The sequence below is a fragment of the Vigna radiata genome, chromosome 8 (assembly GCF_000741045.1).
Source record: "Vigna radiata var. radiata cultivar VC1973A chromosome 8, Vradiata_ver6, whole genome shotgun sequence".
Taxonomy (NCBI): domain Eukaryota; kingdom Viridiplantae; phylum Streptophyta; class Magnoliopsida; order Fabales; family Fabaceae; genus Vigna; species Vigna radiata.
The window spans coordinates 42,126,892-42,143,724 of NC_028358.1; the positions used below are offsets into that span (position 1 = coordinate 42,126,892).

General features: G+C 31.7%; 3 protein-coding genes across 3 annotated transcripts; 1 reads left to right on the forward strand and 2 right to left on the reverse strand.

Annotated features, from left to right (window-relative positions):
- Window positions 1-1,537: 1,537 nt before the first annotated feature.
- Window positions 1,538-7,148, forward strand: LOC106772346 (vacuolar-sorting receptor 1). Its single transcript, XM_014658714.2, has 12 exons — window positions 1,538-2,154; window positions 2,883-3,575; window positions 3,662-3,750; window positions 3,857-3,926; window positions 3,993-4,076; window positions 4,152-4,228; window positions 4,316-4,397; window positions 5,063-5,145; window positions 5,251-5,317; window positions 6,245-6,373; window positions 6,459-6,571; window positions 6,757-7,148. Exons 1-12 carry the CDS (start codon window positions 1,848-1,850, stop codon window positions 6,853-6,855), a joined length of 1,893 nt encoding a protein of 630 aa, XP_014514200.1. The 5' UTR covers window positions 1,538-1,847; the 3' UTR covers window positions 6,856-7,148.
- A 963-nt stretch (window positions 7,149-8,111) lies between these two features.
- Window positions 8,112-10,141, reverse strand: LOC106770687 (transcription factor bHLH84). Its single transcript, XM_022784972.1, has 6 exons — window positions 10,124-10,141; window positions 9,361-9,993; window positions 8,965-9,219; window positions 8,782-8,847; window positions 8,627-8,692; window positions 8,112-8,511 (listed from the first exon to the last, which is right to left on the reverse strand). The coding sequence occupies exons 2-6, from the start codon at window positions 9,931-9,933 to the stop codon at window positions 8,413-8,415; spliced, it is 1,059 nt and encodes a 352-aa protein (XP_022640693.1). The 5' UTR covers window positions 9,934-9,993; window positions 10,124-10,141; the 3' UTR covers window positions 8,112-8,412.
- Window positions 10,142-13,978: 3,837 nt separating this feature from the next.
- LOC106770688 (transcription factor bHLH139-like) lies at window positions 13,979-15,612 on the reverse strand. Its single transcript, XM_014656485.1, has 5 exons — window positions 15,031-15,612; window positions 14,656-14,895; window positions 14,323-14,388; window positions 14,178-14,243; window positions 13,979-14,077 (listed from the first exon to the last, which is right to left on the reverse strand). Exons 1-5 carry the CDS (start codon window positions 15,610-15,612, stop codon window positions 13,979-13,981), a joined length of 1,053 nt encoding a protein of 350 aa, XP_014511971.1.
- Between the last annotated feature and the right edge of the window lie 1,221 nt (window positions 15,613-16,833).

Sequence of the window (16,833 nt, forward strand, 5' to 3'; positions counted from 1 at the left end):
ATAAGAATAGCTAAAGAAACTAGCTAGTGTCAATGTTGCCAAATACTAATGATCAATATATTTCTTGGGAAATAAGCTACTACTACATATGAATGAGATTAAGGATAGGTAAAGAGAAAGTGTTACTCATGTCATTCCTTGGGGTGCCTTTGAAGATACAACACATCAAAAGTCCAATCTTTTTATTTAGATATAATTGAACCTTAAATTATCACATTTATTTAAGATAAAAGCAGTTTGATTAATTAAATTATAAGAAATAAATATTTAAAAATTAAAAACTGAGTTAAAATCATGAATTATTTAAAATGAGACCACTAAAATCACAAAAACAAAGTAATAGATCAAGAATTAAAAGTTCGACTTGGCCAACAAAATTTGAAAAATCAATGAATCTCTGAGAAAAATTTTGTTCTCCTCTATTAATAATAACTTGAAGTTTCAATGTATTTTTCTTATTAATAAAAAAATAGACCAGTAACGCATTTATTAATATTTCTTTTGAACATATATTTTTTAATTGACTTTCTTGAAAAATTATATAAATTTGAAATTTCGTTTTTTATTAATAATTTCTCTAAGATGTCTACAAATTTACTTAAATAAACACACACTTTATATTATTAATTAAAATCGGATTCCGTATTTTTATGCAATAAAAGTGAAACAACATTCAAAATCTATCTCAAGTATCTCAAGATTATTCAATCTAATATCTCACAAAAACACATGAGTTTAGGTAGTGCAAAAAGTATTATTATCCAAATAATTATCATTTTATAATAATAAAAACAACTTGACTTAAAATCTATCAATTATTTTAGAGTTAAATTTCTAAAATCATTCCAATGCTTTGGACAAATTATTATTTAGCTTTCCAATTCCTTTTAAAATATTACACCCCTTTTATTTTTTCTAGTATTGATACTCATTTTTAAATTATACATCTGTTGGTTTTTTTTGAAAAAATATTATACTTATATCCCTTTAAAAGAGACTAGCATAAGAACAAAAGATAAAAAAAAAAATTAATTCCTTAAAATGTTAAAAAGTATTAATATAATTTATTGTTAATTTGTTGGTATATGAAGTACTATTATTATAGAGAACAAAAGCATATTTTTTTTTTTTGCGTATAGATATGAGATACGGGATAACTATCCTGTACTCGATACGTTTTCCTTTTCATTGGACGATATATAAGGTATACGTAGATAAGATTAGAAGTATAATAATTTTTTTAGTCTGTTTTTTTTCTTTCAAGAAACATAGCTTAAGATAATTCATACATTAATTTGTCGAATATTAAGATTTTTATTATCATTATTAATGCAATAGATAATATATGTAAAAAGTAATTAAAAGAAAAAAGAAAATCATTGTATAAAGTGTTTCTTGTTTCAAATACCTAACTTTCAAAATTTTTACCTCAGGTCAACCCACAATAAATATATATATATATATATATATATATATATATATATATATATATATATATCAAAAAATGAAATATATTTAAGATTGTAAATGCTTAATGGTTAAGACTTACAGTCAAGAAAGAAAGAAGGTTAGCAATTTTGTTGTCTCCCGGAATTCAGAGCTCTAACAGTGAAAGATCTTTGCGTTTCCAAGTCTTTGCATACTTATATATACGCAACTCAAGTACTAAATCCAGTTTTGTTTTCTTAAACAACAACAAAAAAACCCCACTTTCCTTATTTTTATAGGAAACTGAGAGAAAGCAAAGGTTCAATTCTTACCCTTCTTTCTCCCTTGAAGAGATCTCTGAAGCTGACCCATTTTGGAATTCTTAAAACCCAGTGCTAATCACTCTGGGTGTTATCAAAATGAAGCTTCGGAGATCTTCGTTCTACATCTTTCTAGGGTTTCTGGTGCTTTTCCTTTCGGCGCCGTCAATGGCTAAATTCGTGGTGGAGAAGAACAGTTTGACGGTGACGTCACCGGACAACATCAAGGGAACGCACGATAGCGCGATTGGGAACTTTGGGATACCTCAATACGGAGGCAGCATGGCTGGGAACGTGGTGTATCCTAAGGACAATAAAAAGGGTTGCAAGGAGTTTGATGAGTTTGGGATTTCCTTCAAATCTAAACCCGGTGCTCTTCCCACTATCGTTTTGCTCGATCGAGGAAGTAAGATTCTCTTATTACCAAATTTTGACGTCTGATTTCGAAGGTTTCAACATCTGTTGGTAGTGATTTTGAGGGGTGTGATTTTGTATGTGGTTTTGAGGCTTTTTAGCTCGTTTTGCGTTGTTTGAGAAGGGTTTTTGTCTCTCGGTTTAATGTATTACTTGTTAGGAGCCAAAGTTGGGTTCTTTTGTCGGTTTAGGTACGTTACCTTGCTATTTGGTTCATGGGGTGTTGCTATTGTTTTTTCATGTATATATGGAGAGAATAATTATTTCCCCCCATTGAGTTTATAGATAATGACGGGTCTTAGGTTTTATTTCTTCTTGTTTGGATTCACGTTTGATTCTACAAAATCGCGTTAAAATAGCATCTTAGGTTCTATTTGACTTGATCCGCTAAAATGATTTTAACTAAATATATTCAAGCGATCATTCTACATTTAGGAGTTGATTCCAAAGTTTTGCTTTTTTTAGTTGAAACAACTATTAATTAGCATTGTCTTTTAGAATAAAAACAGAGAAACATAAAGCTTTTCACAGCAAAAATCAATTTTGACCGAAGTTAATTTCATTCAAAATTAATTTTGGAAACACTTATCCAATCACACTTAAAGATCTATTAGTTCAAATTTGTGGTTTGCTTTTGCATAACTAGCATGCTGTAAGTTTGACCAAGTCTTGATATGTTGCTTGGTTTTATTCTAAGTGTTTTTATGTGTTCTTTTGCAGATTGCTTCTTTGCTTTGAAGGTCTGGAATGCACAAAAGGCTGGAGCTTCTGCTGTTCTTGTTGCAGATGACATTGAGGAAAAGTTGATCACCATGGACACTCCTGAAGAAGATGGGTCCTCTGCAAAATACATAGAGAACATAACAATACCATCTGCCCTCATTGAAAAAAGTTTTGGTGGAAAGTTAAAGGATGCCATAAGTAATGGGGATATGGTCAATGTAAATCTGGATTGGAGAGAGGCTGTCCCCCACCCAGATGATCGTGTGGAGTATGAACTGTGGACCAACAGCAATGATGAGTGTGGAGTTAAATGTGACATGTTGATGGAATTTGTGAAAGATTTTAAGGGTGCGGCACAGATATTAGAGAAAGGTGGTTATTCTCAATTTACGCCCCATTATATAACTTGGTACTGTCCTCAGGCATTCACATTGAGCAAACAGTGCAAGTCCCAGTGCATAAATCATGGGAGATATTGTGCTCCAGATCCTGAGCAGGATTTCAGTACTGGATATGACGGAAAGGATGTGGTTATTGAAAATTTAAGGCAGCTATGTGTTTTCAAGGTAGCTAATGAAACCAAAAAGCCTTGGGTGTGGTGGGATTATGTCACTGATTTTCAAATTAGATGCCCAATGAAGGAGAAAAAATACAACAAGAAATGTGCAGATGCTGTCATTGAATCACTTGGTAAGTGTATCATTGTTGCTTATTATGCTATCCATTGGTCGTTGGTTGATATAGATTTCTAAAAGATGATTATTCAATATTTGCAGGCCTTGATCTTAAAAAGATTGAAAGGTGCATGGGAGATCCAAATAGTGATTCTGAAAATCCTGTTTTGAAAGAAGAGCAAGATGCCCAGGTACTCCTTTATAACATTAATTGTTTTTTTCTTTCAGTTCATGTTATTGTTTAATTGCTTGGATCACATTGTCATCCATAAATTTTTAACAAGATAGTGTTTGTAGGTTGGGAAGGGATCACGAGGTGACGTTACCATATTGCCTACCCTAGTTGTCAACAATAGACAGTATCGAGGTTTGTACTATATGCTTCTTGGATTGATGTTGGTCTGGATTTCCTTTTCTAATGTATTTTTTCCAGGGAAATTGGAGAAAGGTGCTGTTATGAAAGCTATTTGTGCTGGTTTCGAAGAAACTACTGAACCTGCTATTTGTTTGAGCAGTGGTAAATGTTGTCTTTCATTCGGTTCTGAAGAAACGAGCTATTTTGTTTTCTAAGTAGAAAACTTTTTATTGGCAGATGTGGAGACAAATGAGTGCTTGGAGAATAATGGTGGTTGTTGGCAGGATAAATCAGCTAACATCACCGCATGCAAGGTATTTGTACTTAGATTAAAATGACTGTCTAACGATCCTGGCTTCAGTTTTCTGTATTCCTGATTATATATGTGAATATTTTCTCAGGATACTTTCCGTGGGAGAGTATGTGAATGCCCCTTGGTGGATGGTGTGCAGTTCAAAGGAGATGGTTATACAACATGTGCAGGTTAGAATTCAAACTTATCTATCTGCGCAAGAAAATAGACAAGGATAAGAAAAGGATGGAATTAAAACGATGTGTATTTAACATTATGAACACTTATCCATGATCAGAATTACTCTTCTTTTTTTTTTATTTTACAAATGTGCTAAGCTTAATGAATTAGAGTAGTTCCTGGGTTTGATATTTACTTACTGATCTCATTTACGTGCATTGACTGGGTGTGATGATTCTTTAGTTTAGAAAATTTCTATTTTCATAAATGTAAATTATTTATAGAACCTTGTTGTTTTAATGAATCTGTATTTTTATAAAGCTAAATTATTAAATAATGATAGTAATAATAACCATTTAATAAAGGATAGCAAAGTATATAAGAAGTTATAATAATAGTAAAACAATTAGAACAGTGGGCATCCCTCATTCAGCTATGCTGCATTAGCAGTTTTGGGGTCGGCAACTACTTTTTGCTGTCCAAGATCGACTCCTTAGCATTTAGGGATACTGTTGGAAGCTTTTATCTTTAAATTATAGTGGCCCAATATACAATTCAATAAAATTATAGGAACCTATGATATGTATGTGTTATATACTCAGTTACTATAGAATAATAAACCTTTTCATTAAATGTTTCTAGAGTTTTATTGAACTAGTTTCTTCTGGGTTTGCAGCTAGTGGACCTGGGCGGTGCAAGATAAACAACGGAGGTTGTTGGCATGAAGCTCGGAATGGGCATGCATATTCTGCCTGTTTGGTTAGTAGTTACTAATTTTTTTAAATGTCAACTTCACCGGGCAAGGTTTATAAATCCATAACGGAAACTGAATTATGGCATATATCATCATTGCCTTATGGACAGGATGATGGAGGGGTAAAATGCAAGTGTCCTGCAGGCTTTAAAGGTGATGGTGTCAAAAATTGTGAAGGTGAGATATATTGATAATTTTTTCTTTTTTTAATTGTTTTTTCCTCGGATTGAGCTCTTGCAGTATAACCTAGATCCTGTATAGTGGTTATTCTCATTATTTCACAACCAACGGTATTGGAAATAGTCCCAGTATCTGTGGCTTAGTGTATATGCAAGTGATTATACTTTTCAAACCTGGTGTAAAACCCGATTGTTTTTGATATAACATGTTGGATTGACGATGAAATTCAGTTTACATGTATTACAAAAGCCATTTTGTATTGCAGTGAAAGTAGTGAGTTTTTTCTTAAAATGTAGTGACTCGTATGTTTCAATCTTTGCCATTTATGGTATGATCTTATGGTTAAGATTTGTCCCTAATCTAACATAAAATGTAAGTTCCTACCATTTTAACTTAACAAGCAGATTTGCTACGCAGACATAATAAACTCCCTACAAAAACATTTTGTACTAAATCAGTTGAGACCTAATGAAAAACGTAAAGTGTAAAAGTAGGAAAGATGTATAGCTGTCTCAGTGAGGGTCTAATTGGACGAGTTTTTCCATAAGTACTTTTAGGAAAAAGAAAAATGAAGAAAAAAATAAAGTTGACTCCATTAGTTGAAAGCTCGCGGATGTAGAAACTTTCCCATATAGTTTCTCAATATTTTTATTTTTAACTTGTGTATATTCTAATTTTATCTTATTTATGACGAAGTCAATTTTATTTTTTTTTTCTTTTTTTTTTCTTGTGTAGATGCTCGATTAAATAGACCCTAAGTGAAACTGGCTTTTATGTAAATTATACTCCCCGTCTTAAATTTTAGAAAAAAAAAGAAGTGGTTGTGTACTACTATTAATCCACCACCTGGTCGTTGTTAATTATCTTTGACAGTTTCATCAAACCTGAACAAAATATCTGAACTCTTTTGTTTTATCCTTGCAGACATTGATGAATGCAGAGAGAAGAAAGCTTGTCAGTGCCCTGAATGTAGCTGCAAGAATACTTGGGGCAGCTATGAGTGCACTTGCAGTGGAGATCTTTTGTATATAAAGGACCACGATACTTGCATAAGTGAGTGAAACACACTTGATGTTCTTCTACTTTCACGACATTTGAATTGGTCGGTTTTATTTATTTCCAACTGGGTATTTTGCAGGTAAAACTGCCCGTCAGGAGGGAAGATCAGCTTGGACTGTTTTTTGGGTTATTTTAGTTGGCTTAGTTATGGCTGCTGCTGGGGCATACCTCCTGTACAAATATAGAATAAGGGTAAGCTTAGTCACATTCTCTCAGTTTAGTGATGCTATTACCTTCCTTTTCTATTCAATTCTTATTTTATACAGCATAATGGCATTTAATGAGATCCACCAATTCCTTATCAGCTGAGACCTATTATTAGAAACTGTAGTACGAGAACATGACATTTGACATTTACTCTGTTGGTGTTTTTGCAGTCTTATATGGATTCTGAGATCAGAGCCATCATGGCACAGTATATGCCCTTGGACAGCCAATCAGAGGTTGTAAATCATGCCAACGATGAAAGAGCGTGAGAGGATTGGATATTTATGTGTGAAGTGTACCTTTTTGAGTTCAGATTTCTGAGCACGAGTTTCATAGACTGTATCATATGGACAATAAAAGGGTTCAAAATTAGATAGTCGTCCTACGTTTTTACTGGGAATGTAGCAAGTTGTATACTTAATTTAGGGCATACTTTTTTAAGTTATTTTATTTCCACTAGATTTTAGGATTTCTGTTTATGGCACTTCTTATTCCACACTTGTGATTGTAACCTATCGTGCTTTTTTATTGCAGCCTTAACAACATTGTTCATTCATTGATAGGTGGGTGTTTTTTTTCTTCACCCTCTATCTTAAATGCTTTCTTGTTTGAAATAGCAGAAATGGTGTGAAAATAGGGAAGAGGGAATAGATATAGAAGTGAGATGTGTCAAAATAGGGCTACCAAGTGAGATCCACACTTTACTTCCTGCATTAAAATACCAAAGGAGACCTATGTTTTTCAGGCGGGTTATATGGGTTTTTAGTGTTATTTTTGTGATTAAAACTGTCACATCAATTCCCAAATCTCCTTGCTATTCAAAATAACAATAAAATGAGATTTTTAACAAGTTATTAACTATAAGTTTTATTGTTTTAATCTATATGCTCTATTTTTTTTTTCCATTACTTCTCTTAAAACAAGCATTTTTCAACTAATTAATTTTTAAACTTAATTTCTTTTGTTTTTTATTTTTTTTATTATATAATGTATTTGATCTTATTTATAATCTTCATCAATGCTCGTGACATATTTTCCAGTGGACTTTATTTAAGGTAAATGAAAGATTAAGTTTATTGTACTTTTGTTGTATGATTATGTTCTTAAAGAAAATGTGTAGTGACTTGACTTAAGAAATATGATAATATGAGCTCATGGAATTCAAGTTGTCCTTTATCTGTGAGAAAACTGCATGAAATATCATTCCCCAACTGAGAATGGTTATGCATTTTAGAAATTGTCGATTTTAAATTTTAATCCCTCATCTATACATTACAAAAACACCTTTTTTTTGTCTTTTATTATCTGTGTAAATGTTTATAACAATGATTTTCTATAATCGTGTCGCTGTTGCGTCTTTAATTCTCTGAAAATCTTGTCTGCAAATGTTTTACGTTATGCATTGAAATAAGATCAGAATTTCTTTTTGAAGAAAATTACTCTTCTTTTTATTGTCCATTAATGTTCTAAACTTTGGCTCAGAAAATAAGTAAAATCTGATAAAAATGATCTCCATAGAGGATCAAACTCAATCTCATTCAATATTGTAAGTAGCAAGAGTCACCGTATATATATAAGGTGAAACCGAACATAGTTAAAAGTATGAGTAATAAACAACCAGGAAATCAACCGAAAATGATTTCTCATGGTTAGAAAATACACAAGGTTCGCTTGATTAATCAATCTCTTGCTTCATGAATAAAAAAATCTCAAACCTCCTTATGATCAAATGGCAGTTAATACATACTTATGAACATAATAGAAACGTCACAAAAGGCAGCTACCAAATTGCTGCTGCATCACCTTTTAATTGCTATGCAAGATACTTATGGCTGTTTGGTTGGGGTAATATTGAGGTCTAGTCCAATGTTCATTCCATTGTAAGCAATAGGAGCGTACATCCAAAGATCATCAGAGCTCAGAAGCTGTTAAATTCAAATCACAATCAGTCTCTATCTTATGATGTAACAAAAATCTTTCACACCGAACTAAAATTTGGATGCAAGGTAAAGAAAGGAGAATCTCAACTAAAGTTGTTACCTTAATTTGGAGCTGTAAAAACTTCACATATTGAACGGCTTCCTCAAGCATGGTGCTGATATCCACCTGCAATTCACGAGGAACCAAAATTCAACATCTTAAGTCAACCACTTGTTTGACTTTGGCAGTAGTTGGATATTGATTGAGAAATCTACCTTGGTTCCGTTCGGGACAAGGTTTTGTAGGATTTTCAATCTTTCATTTATTCTTTCTCTTCTTCTCTGCGTTGTGCAAAAAGGAAAATTTCTTGAGATCACATCCTTTACAGTTTACAGTACATTGACGACAATGAAAGATCATAGAATTGTTAGAATGGATTAATTTGATGAAATACATACCCTTGCATATACACTTTGTGGATCAGTAGCAGAACCTCTACTAGCTGTTGATTTTTTCCCCTTCAACTTAAGGGATGTAGAATCCTCCAGGCTCAGATTTGGAGATCCTCCTTCATTCAGCTCTTGAGAAGCATTAGAGTCATCATCATCTGAGCAGCAACCATGAAGATCAGGACTTCTACCCTCTTCAGAGTTACTTATAGAATCAGATTTTGGTTTCTTCACGGATTTAGCATTTTTCTTGCTCTTTCGTACCTACCATTAAGTAAAAATCACCAAATCATGATGAGAAGAACCGCACAAAATTTCTGCTGGAAAAGGAAATGCTCATATAACAAACAACTATACTATTATAGGACTAGGAAACAGCATTAGTAATAATATGTGTTATTCTACCTGCATTGAGCCCCTAGATCTTTTTCCCGACTTCTCCAGATTGGTGGTTATATCCTCTGTTGTTGCTTCAGAAACTAGTACTTCACATTCCTGGTGATCCTGGGAGTTCTTGTCAGCAATAACCTCTGGACCTAAATCTTGATCAGTGTATCCATTCATCTGTTGGCTGTCACTCCCTTGTACATTATATGGGCTGAACTTGGCAAAACCCATGGACACGTAGCCAATGTTGGCTACTGGGTCGTTCAAGCAGTGTTTATTGCCACTTGTAGCAGGAAATATATTGCTACTATCAGAAGTGGAGCAACTTCCTTGTGAAAAACATAAATAATTACTATTACTATTATCAGCGGTTGTAGGAAAATATGGACTGTCATTGATGCTTGTCACGGTCAGTATTGTTGATTCATGGCCAGGCCATGTCGCAGATGGAATTCCCAAGTGGAAATTTCCACACAGATTTTCAGGGAGTGAGCAGTTGTCAAGCAACTGGCTCATGAAGTCGGCTTCCTCAGCTGTGCAAAAACCACTGAGAGAACTCCATTCTTCAGAAATTTGCTCAGTAGGATCCATTTTCTTTCTTGGGTGTGACTCTTCTCTTCTTCTTCTACTGTTATTGAAGAAGAACCCCACCTGTAGAATGAGAACTGTACTCTATTTATACCCAACAAGTAGAAATCATAAACCACTAAGGATTGACTTCATCCATATAAAAATATCTCAATTCATAATTGGCAATAATTAGCATCTGACAAAGTCCTACCCTTAAATCAATACGCAAAAGTTCTTGATGGGACCACTTTTAAGCTATAACTTAAGTTTATATTTTTCACTGAGTAATTCAAAACAGATGATTAATTTGTGTCAGTGGGATAAAACTTGCACTGATGAAAATTATTTTAACACCGTAAAAACCAATCTTTAGAACACCAAGTAAACCTTGTTTCAGACCATACCTTCATCCACAGAACCTACCAATTATTCGTTTTTCATTAGAATATGAATATATCATTGTTCAGGAAGCCCTATACAATATTGGTAGACCTGAAAATTCCTTCCATGGATGAGAGAGAAGCAGAATATAAAAGTATTTGTGAGTGAGAATGAGGAGATTTGGAGGGTTGTACAAAGAGAATTACACCTGTTAATTGTGAGACCGACGTGGGGTTGGCCCAGAATATGATATTATATAAATTATGTGTTAGACAAAATACAAAATGACGTATGCAAGAAGGACGGCGAGAGATCGTGGTGGTAAGTCTTCCATTCTGAAAACTGTTTTCAAAACTAGACAGCATTATCTGCAAACTGTGTTTTTGTCCCCTCTAGAGCTGTTAAAAACCTACCACATACTCTTCATCGTTCAACTCAGTTTTCAGTTCTAGATTTTGCAAGCATTCGTGGATCGATATAATGCGAGATTCTTGTGCCCAGTTCAGCATTTTATCGTAATGCTGAGTTGGGAAATCTGGGCTATAATCCAGATATGAAACAATGGCACAATTAACGATTTGTATATTAATATCACTTCTGGCTTCAGGGCAGTGTTCAACATTCTCTGTTGTATTTTATGTTTATATTTATGTTTATGATGTTGGAATATATGGACAACAATATATTCCTCGACATATGGATGATTAACAAGATTTGCTGTATTTTATATATCCTTTCTGAGTTCGTGAGTGCCCGTTTGGTTAGATCAGAGATTCGAACACTGTCTTAAGATTCTTCTTCCTCTTACACTCCAATTTAAGATTGTTACACATAAGATCTCTCATCTCATGCTACAAAGCCTTAGCCAGCAAATTAATTACAGTGTTATTATTATCTTAATTATTTTAACTAGAAACTGGTCTACACTTTATGGTTCTTAAAAAAGTTGGAAAAAGTCTCTAACAATTTTTGTTGATAACTTTTTGATAACGCATATGTGGTAGTATATGATTAGTCCGTTTCAAATATTTTTTTAATCATAAATTCAAATATACCAATAAAATAATGATACGTGTCCTGTTATAAAAAAGTTATTAAAAAAGAGTTGTCAAAATATCATATAATATGTACTAAAAGTGCTGCAATAAATATTATATTTAAATGTTTTAAAATAGTTGGTCTGGGTAACAGATATATACTTGTTAAAATTACATTATTTATACTTTTTTTCAAATTGATAAGTGTTTGTTTTTAAACCCAAGAATAAATTTATCACGATTATGAAATTGTGATTTACCGTGTTGTTAGTACTCATAAGCATATCTTCTTGGATGTGGGAAGATGATATGCCCTTAGATTTTAAAATTTTTGTATATGTATAATGAGAATTTATAGTTAAATTAGAAAGATTTTTAAATCTTTTATAAAAAATGTAATTTAATGTTAATAAATAGTAAAATATCACATTCAATATGATAAAAAAATAAAGTACGAATATATATATTTTTATTTGTTTGTTGATTTATATACCTTTTTCATTGACAGAAAATAAAAAGTATTTTAGTTTTGTCATTTTAGATTTTGTTTGCGTTTGTGGGAGAAGTAAATTTAACTTTTTTTTTTCTTCTTTCAAAATATAGGAGAAGTAAGGAAAAACTTATATTAAAAGAAGAAGAAGCAAAGAAAACTCACTCACTTGCTCATATGAGACTGTTGTGAAGAAGCAAGTGAAAATGAAAGTGACATCAAAATTACATACGAAGGGTTTTATATCTAATCTATTATGGTAAGTGATAAAATTTGAAATTTATGTATGATCAAAGTTATATCTGATCATAAAGATCACATATAAATTTTGTCAATTTATTTACAAAAATATCATCAAGTATGATATTTACTAGTTGGATATAAATTGTTAGACATAATAATCATATTTTTGTGTTAGTGTTCATCTTTTTAACATGTTTTTTTTTTGAAAAAAAAAAGAAGATAAATACAAACTCATTATTTATGTTCTAATTTCTTAATTGTTTTGTTTTATTTTGAAGAGAAAAAAAAGAAATAATAATCTCTGGTCCCACTTGGTACTAAAATATTAGTTTTGTATTTTTTTTTATTTTAAAAGTGATAGAAAGAAAATTTATCTCTGAATATGAAAACAATACAAATTCATTTTTTTCATATATGAATATTGATTTAATTATTTATTTTTGTTTTATTAATGACAATGACTATATATATATATATAAATTTTAGCAATAATTATTTATTTTGTGATTTACCAAATTGTTAGTAACAATTTTGAGTGTATTATTTTAATTATTCCAATATTATTAATTAAGATCCACTTTTAGTACTTTATGTGAATCATGGCCCTAAACAAGGAGACATAAAATCGGAGTTGAATCTTGTTGGAGCTGTAAGTATTCTCAATCTTCGAAGTGACAACATACTCAGAAATGGGAATATTATAATACATGAAATATATCTATTAAACGGTATCATAAAATAATTTAGAATAATTTAAATTTATTTCTTATGATTTATTTCAGCATTTCCTTATATTCCATGATTTATTTTGTCTTATTTTCTTATTTAATTATAATTATGATTTAGTATTCAAATTTTCTCTCTTTTTGTTGTACAGCTAACACATCATATCATATTAAGTTACTATATATCAACTTTAGATTCAATGTATATTCTCTCCTGATTACCAATCCTTAGTAGAACTTGTTAACATGTTTGCATATAAGGTGCTCTCAAAGACCTTCGACAGTTCATCATTCCTATATATAGTTATTTAATTTAAATACACTGTCTTCTTAATTTATTTAATTTGATTATATTTTTAGCCTTATATATATATATATATATATATTTATTTATTTTCAGCTCCATAATTTATAGGAACAAAAGATAAATTTAAATTTAATTATTCTTGCTAAGGAATAGTCCGTTATATTAAAATTGTAGTTTACAATCCAATAATTGAATAGGGTAGCACGGGTTTAGAATCAGAACGAAGTGTATATATTCAATTAAAAATTAATTCTTTTGGAAAAATGATTATAATTATAAATATGAACATCATATTCCGTACGCAAATAAAATAAATAAGCAAGTTTATCAGATCCAAATAAAGAATGAATGACAAAAAGTCTTTCCTTAATTCTTATGAGTTGAAAAGATAATTTTTTACTGTTATTGATTTGAAGTACTATATATTTTGTTCATAGTAAGGTGTAGCATATTCTTAACTATATATTTATTTTTTCTGTTTACAATATTATAATTCGAGATTTTACTAAAAGATCTATAAAGATAATTACATGTTTTTTTATTAAAATTAATTATTGATAAGGTAACTTTAAAAAGAGAGTTTTTTTTAGATTAACTATAGCACGTGATCCAAGTTTTTGCTGGGTGAAATCAAATCAGTAATATGTAAAAACATTGATTTGCATGAAACATTAGAAAGTAAACAGAAATTGGTATTTTTTATCAGCAAAGTTAACACGTTGGTGTCTGGTTTCTTGAAAGGACTTGTTTGATTAATGAATGCTGTCCATAGTTTGCAGGATTGAGTGGCATTACAGAAATGAATAGACTAAAACATCATACTGAGACAATCTAAGTTAATGAAATGTTGTAACCTCTTTAATTGCTATACTATCACATTAATTCATCTTCCTTTGGTTGGAGAAATACTGAGGTCAAGCCCAATGTTTATACCATTGTAAGCAATTGGGGCATACATCCACATATCATCAGAGCTCAGAAGCTGTTTCATCCAAATCAAAATGAATTAATAATCACAATCTTAATATAAAATGAAGAAAATCTTTGAAAAAATGTAACGAGAAGGTTTTCCTAATTGTTACCTTGATTTGGAGCTGTAAAAATTTAACGTATTGCACTGCTTCATCAAGCATGGTGCTGATATCCACCTACAGTTTTGGAAGACAGAACATGAGAATTTGAACACTGACCAATTATGGCAACAGTTCAATTAACAGAGAGAGTTACCTTAGTTCCATTGGGGACAAGACTTTGCAGTATTCTCAACCTTTCATTTATTCTTTCTCTTCTTTTCTGCACAATCCAGTAGAAAAGTTCCTTTTAGGCTAAATAAAATATGTTTACCTAGTTGAGAGCAAAACCATATTTATTGTTGAGATTTTTAAATCGTAATTTCATTACAGTCTTTGATATCAGAATGAATGCGACTGATGTAGCGATTATTACAGTCCTTATGCAGTTGTATAAATTCTAAAAACCTTGATATTATTAGCACAGTGATCATACATGTGCAATTGTCATTGTGATTTCATTGAAATGTGCTTCTAATGGGTGACTTACTCTTGCATAAAGGCTCTGTGGATCAGTAGCAGGACCCTTAGTTGCTCTTGATTTTCTAAGCAAACTGGGAGGTGCAGGATCTTTCAATGCTCCTCCATTTGGCTTCAGAGAAGCATTAGAGTCACCCTGTGAAAAACAGCCAAGCCCTTCGAGGTTCAAGCTTCTGTCATCTTCATTCTTGTTCGTTGAAGCAGATTTTGAATTTTTCTTCAACTTGGTACTCCTCAATGTTTTTGAGACCTACAAATAGTAAAATCATGATCAGAGTCCAACACAAGTAAACAACATAACTCAATATTCTGAAGGGGAAAAAAGAGTAGAAATACGGCACTAGGTAACAGAACTTTAACTCGGTATTAAGTATTCTATCTCTACCTCTTTTGAGTTCCTAAGCCTTTTTGTTAGGTTCTCCAGGTTTTCACTTCTGTCCTCGTGTGCATATTCAGAAACCATCATCTCATGCTCCCTCTTAGCCTGCAAATTGTTGTCGGCAAGAGTTACTGGGTCTAGACTTGACTCTTCATCAGTGTTTTCATTTATCTGTTGGCTTGAGTTATCATAACAGTGAAAATTATGGGGACTGAATTGGGCATCTCCCAGGAAAAAGGCCATGGACACTGAGTCAAAGTTTGTTGCTGGATCACAGTAGTAGGGTCCAGTACTTGTAGTGGAAAAGATACTATTACCACTGTCAATGCTGGAGCTACTCCCTTGTGAGAAACATAAATTAATGTCTGTAACATTTGGAAGGAAGTATGAGTTGTTATTAGTGGCTTTCATGGTCACTGTTTTGGATTCATGGGCAGGCCAAAAGCCAAAAGTGGTATTTCCATAGTGCTTTTCTGTGACAGAACAGTAAGTACCAGGAAACAACTGAGCCATAAAGTCAGCTTCTTCAGTTGTGTGCAATCCACAAAGAGAACCCCATTCTTCAGAAATCTGTTGAGAAGATTCCATTCTACTCTTGTTTTAGTGTGACTGAAGAAACTGGGTTTTGTTTCAGTATTCAAGGGATGTGAAAAATGAGAAGACAGTACTAGTACATTTATACCTAACAACCTCAGGTAATGCCAAAAAGGGATTGGTTCCATCTATGGAAAAAGATCCCAAAACCATTGGAAATGATTAAGCGCTGACAAAGTACTAATTAATACCCTGAAATTAATTTCCACTAGTTCTTGACCAGACCAGATATATACATTAAATTTCAGCTAATGGTGTTGATTTTTATTAAAATAATAACCCTCGAATGAGCTTATACTCCCCTCTCAGGTGAAATGCAATGATCAAAGTATTGCTGAATGAGACTAGTGTGGGAGTTGATTCGTTAGAGACAAAAAAAAAAAGAATGAAAAATGTGATTGCTGGCCCAGAATATATGATATTAATTTAACAATAAGTATTTGTGTTGGACAGAAAGAACGAAAATGACATTGATATGGGAAAATTGAAGTGGTGTCTGATGTATGTCCAACATTCTAAATTCCTAATTTAATTTTGATTCGGACTGTGTTGTTTGATGTCTACCAACTGGATTCATGTACCCTCCCGAGCACTCCAAAACTCATTCAGTTCCCTCAACTCATGTTTTTTCTTTTCTTAATACTTTTGAATCTATATTTAACTACCATGTTGTGTGTTGCAGTCGTTTCTATGCCTCTCTCGCAAATCATTGATATATAATTCGTCAACATCTATACCAGGAGATGCCAGTCTCCTATATTAATTTCAACATCTCCCTCAAGTCAATGTATAGCTTAAGAAATCACTCCAGTTTTTTTTTTTTACTCTTATGTATAGGAAGTTTATCAATTTTCATAGTATTTACTTTAATAATACCACTCAATATGATTTTTAATCTTTTTAATATTGTAAAAAATACCAACTAAACTCTAAAACTAAATGTTAGATCAATTAATAAATATAAATAGTAAGAAAAATATAATTTCATATTTTTTACACAAAAACATATTTAGCTAACTTATTTTTAAATATTTCACGACAAATAAAATAAATAATGAAGTACTAAAGCAAATATTTTTTACAAACAAATAATTTTTTATTATTGAAAAAAGAAAATGAATTCTTTTGTTAATTTGTATAAAATTTTAAATATACATTGATGTATCTTTTGAAAGTAATAAGGAGAGTTGAGTAAAACTTATATAAAAAATTATT

Bases quoted from the DNA above. Each gene is read 5' to 3' on its own strand.
- LOC106772346 (XM_014658714.2), top strand. From the start codon at position 1,848: ATGAAGCTTCGGAGATCTTCGTTCTACATCTTTCTAGGGTTTCTGGTG. The intron at 4,077-4,151 runs GTAAATGTTGTC...TTTTATTGGCAG, and splicing joins TGCTATTTGTTTGAGCAGTG to ATGTGGAGACAAATGAGTGC. The intron at 5,318-6,244 runs GTGAGATATATT...TTATCCTTGCAG, and splicing joins TGGTGTCAAAAATTGTGAAG to ACATTGATGAATGCAGAGAG.
- LOC106770688 (XM_014656485.1), bottom strand. From the start codon at position 15,612: ATGGAATCTTCTCAACAGATTTCTGAAGAATGGGGTTCTCTTTGTGGA. The intron at 14,896-15,030 runs GTAGAGATAGAA...TACTATTTGTAG, and splicing joins GGCTTAGGAACTCAAAAGAG to GTCTCAAAAACATTGAGGAG. The intron at 14,244-14,322 runs GTAACTCTCTCT...CCAAAACTGTAG, and splicing joins TTGTCCCCAATGGAACTAAG to GTGGATATCAGCACCATGCT.
- LOC106770687 (XM_022784972.1), bottom strand. From the start codon at position 9,933: ATGGATCCTACTGAGCAAATTTCTGAAGAATGGAGTTCTCTCAGTGGT. The intron at 9,220-9,360 runs GTAGAATAACAC...ACTTAATGGTAG, and splicing joins GATCTAGGGGCTCAATGCAG to GTACGAAAGAGCAAGAAAAA. The intron at 8,848-8,964 runs GTATGTATTTCA...TGCACAACGCAG, and splicing joins CACAAAGTGTATATGCAAGG to AGAAGAAGAGAAAGAATAAA.